At 34.1% G+C, this 2,465-nt stretch overlaps 1 protein-coding gene and 1 long non-coding RNA gene across 2 annotated transcripts; one reads left to right on the forward strand and one right to left on the reverse strand.

The window, feature by feature from the left end:
* Positions 1 to 346: 346 nt before the first annotated feature.
* LOC115244505 (thiamin pyrophosphokinase 1-like) lies at positions 347 to 1,494 on the reverse strand. The gene is made up of 3 exons (XM_029822200.1): positions 934 to 1,494; positions 554 to 816; positions 347 to 452 (listed from the first exon to the last, which is right to left on the reverse strand). The coding sequence occupies exons 1-3, from the start codon at positions 1,103 to 1,105 to the stop codon at positions 369 to 371; spliced, it is 519 nt and encodes a 172-aa protein (XP_029678060.1). The 5' UTR covers positions 1,106 to 1,494; the 3' UTR covers positions 347 to 368.
* LOC115244517 lies at positions 1,302 to 1,747 on the forward strand. Its single transcript, XR_003885386.1, has 2 exons — positions 1,302 to 1,437; positions 1,511 to 1,747. It is a non-coding gene; the product is annotated as an uncharacterized LOC115244517 (long non-coding RNA).
* Positions 1,748 to 2,465: the final 718 nt, after the last annotated feature.

The raw sequence follows: 2,465 nt of genomic DNA on the forward strand, positions 1-2,465 counted from the left end.
TGCCTGGGGCGATTAAAATAAAACACCCTGTATATACACAAGATATATTACAAAATCTGCTTTTGATTGGGGCAATATCAAATTATTTTTTTTATAATTTAAAGATGACTTTTATAATAGAAGTTTAATTATATGCAATTTGCAATAAACTTTAATTGTACTTTATAGTGTATGTAATAAAATTTTAATTAAAAGTTAATTGCTAAGTATAGGGGAAGTATAATGATTAATTAATAATTATTATTAAATTAATAATATGTTGAATCATATGTTGAACGGAAAGTTCGTGCCGTTTTTTCGGTCTTCATTTGTTAGCAAAAAACGGAACGAACTTTCCGTTCAACCTAATAGAATATATAGAATATCCATCACCTGTATATTTCCCACAAGCTTGTCACTTTTGTACAATGTATTAATATTGCCAATGATATGGTCAAATCTGCCTGATGTTTCTGCAAGCACGTATATTTCACCTAACTGCCAACAATATTGTTCGCTTTATCATATATATAATATTAATTTTAAAGGAGCAAAAACAAATCTTAAGGATTACATTTATATTTCTCATCTTGGCATTCTGCGCAACTTGCAACAAGGCTTTAGTATAATCCGTATGATTCTGATCAGGTGTTTTAATAACGAGAGATCCTATATTTTCCAATTTTTCGATCACACTCGATGAACAGCTATCCATATCTCCTGTAATGAGATTAGGTATGTACTGCCTGTGCTCATCGCTTAATATGTCTATCCCATGCTCCTCCAAATACTTCAGCCATCTGTGCGTTCCGCCGTCGACGGTGACCGTGATTTGAGCTAGTCGTAAAATAATCACATATAAATTAGCTACGTAAATTATTTATGAATTATTATTGAAAAAATTGAGAAATTGTTTCGCAAAATATATATAGTGCGTATTTTCAATTGAAATACCTTTCTGCCAGAATGGGAGCATAATCTCGTGCTTCCAATATATGGGACAATTCAGCACGATCACCGCGTAATTGCAACACGTGTCATATTGAAATATATCGAACGGATTCCATGTTGTCCTGTTGGACTCCGATTCTTGTTGCATTGTGCGATGCGACGTAACGTGTTTCATCACTGAAATCACGTTAATCGGCGAATTAAGATTAAGCCGCAGGCGGGCATGACTTTGCGTAATCTAAAACTTTTTTGTGGTAAGCTCTTTATCATTCCACGAAATGTGACATCGAGCGGAAAGAGAAGGAATCTATTCCTAAACGCTCTTTCGCGAACGCCTCCGCATTCGTCCTTGACGATCTTACGTAATCGTAGTTTAACCTTGCCCATGACGAAACTCTGTTTTGGAAAGCGCATCGTCGTAATTGCGCATCGCGATAAATGCATCACCGGTCTCATGCCTGATTACTATGGATTATTTAGCCCGATAACCACGAACGCTGTTATCGGGTATTGACGCTATTTTATGTTAACGCTATTATCTAGTTATCTTGTATATATATATAAAATTTGATGTTTTTAGATTAATTTTTAAAAATTACCGCGACATATCGTGAAATATAGCTATCCAGAGATATTTTCACGGACATCACATTGCGAAATATCTCGTCAAAATCGGATGATATGCCGAGTATCTACTGACGAAATATTGAATATTGTGTTCGAGAAACACGCCGCCTCCGCGAAATGTCACTTAGCTGCACTCTCTGCACTTTCCCTTTAAAATGGAGCAAATGTACTCGCGCTCAAAAAAAAAAAATAGTAAGGAGAAATGTCAAAATATATAAAATGTAATTAAAAAAATGATTAAAAAATGCAAAAATATGTTTATTTCAGTTGCACTAGTTCAGAGTTTATCTTTTTCTCTCCCCATTGGAAAGAGAAAGATAAGCTCTGAACTAGTGCAGCCAGTTCAGCTATAAAGAACAGACCTCTACTACTTTAAGCGCAGAAAGTGCAAGAGTTCAATCAAAACAGACGTCAGACCTTGTAGTTCTGCAGTCATCTGCAGTTTGCCTGCAATTTGTTCGTACGACATTATAACATTCATAGAGTTCGTACGATTTATAATAACATTTTCACTCGCCCGTTTCAATTTTCAAATTGATATTACAATAATTCATTTTTGAAAAAACGTATATTAATAATTCGTTTCTGTGTAATTAATCTCTTTTTATAGATAATAACCGATGGGGTCGAAAATCTGGAAATGGAAAAATATACCGGGCATTCCAGGCCGATGCAACGATGTACTTTATACACCACCAAAGTTGCAGCCAACACACGATCTTCTTGTATTCTTTGGCGGTGATGTCCAAGTATGTTCAGGATTAGTCGATGAATAATTAATGTTGTATAATTTTTATTTTTATAATATATTCAGTTATTTTTTGGCTGTTTAAGCATAACATCTATTAAAGAGCTTGATATTTCTTACAATTATGACTGTAATTCTTGATGTTATTTTCTTCAATTTT

Source organism: Formica exsecta, unplaced genomic scaffold, assembly GCF_003651465.1.
Source record: "Formica exsecta isolate Colony F162 unplaced genomic scaffold, ASM365146v1 scaffold1219, whole genome shotgun sequence".
NCBI classification, from domain to species: Eukaryota; Metazoa; Arthropoda; class Insecta; order Hymenoptera; family Formicidae; genus Formica; species Formica exsecta.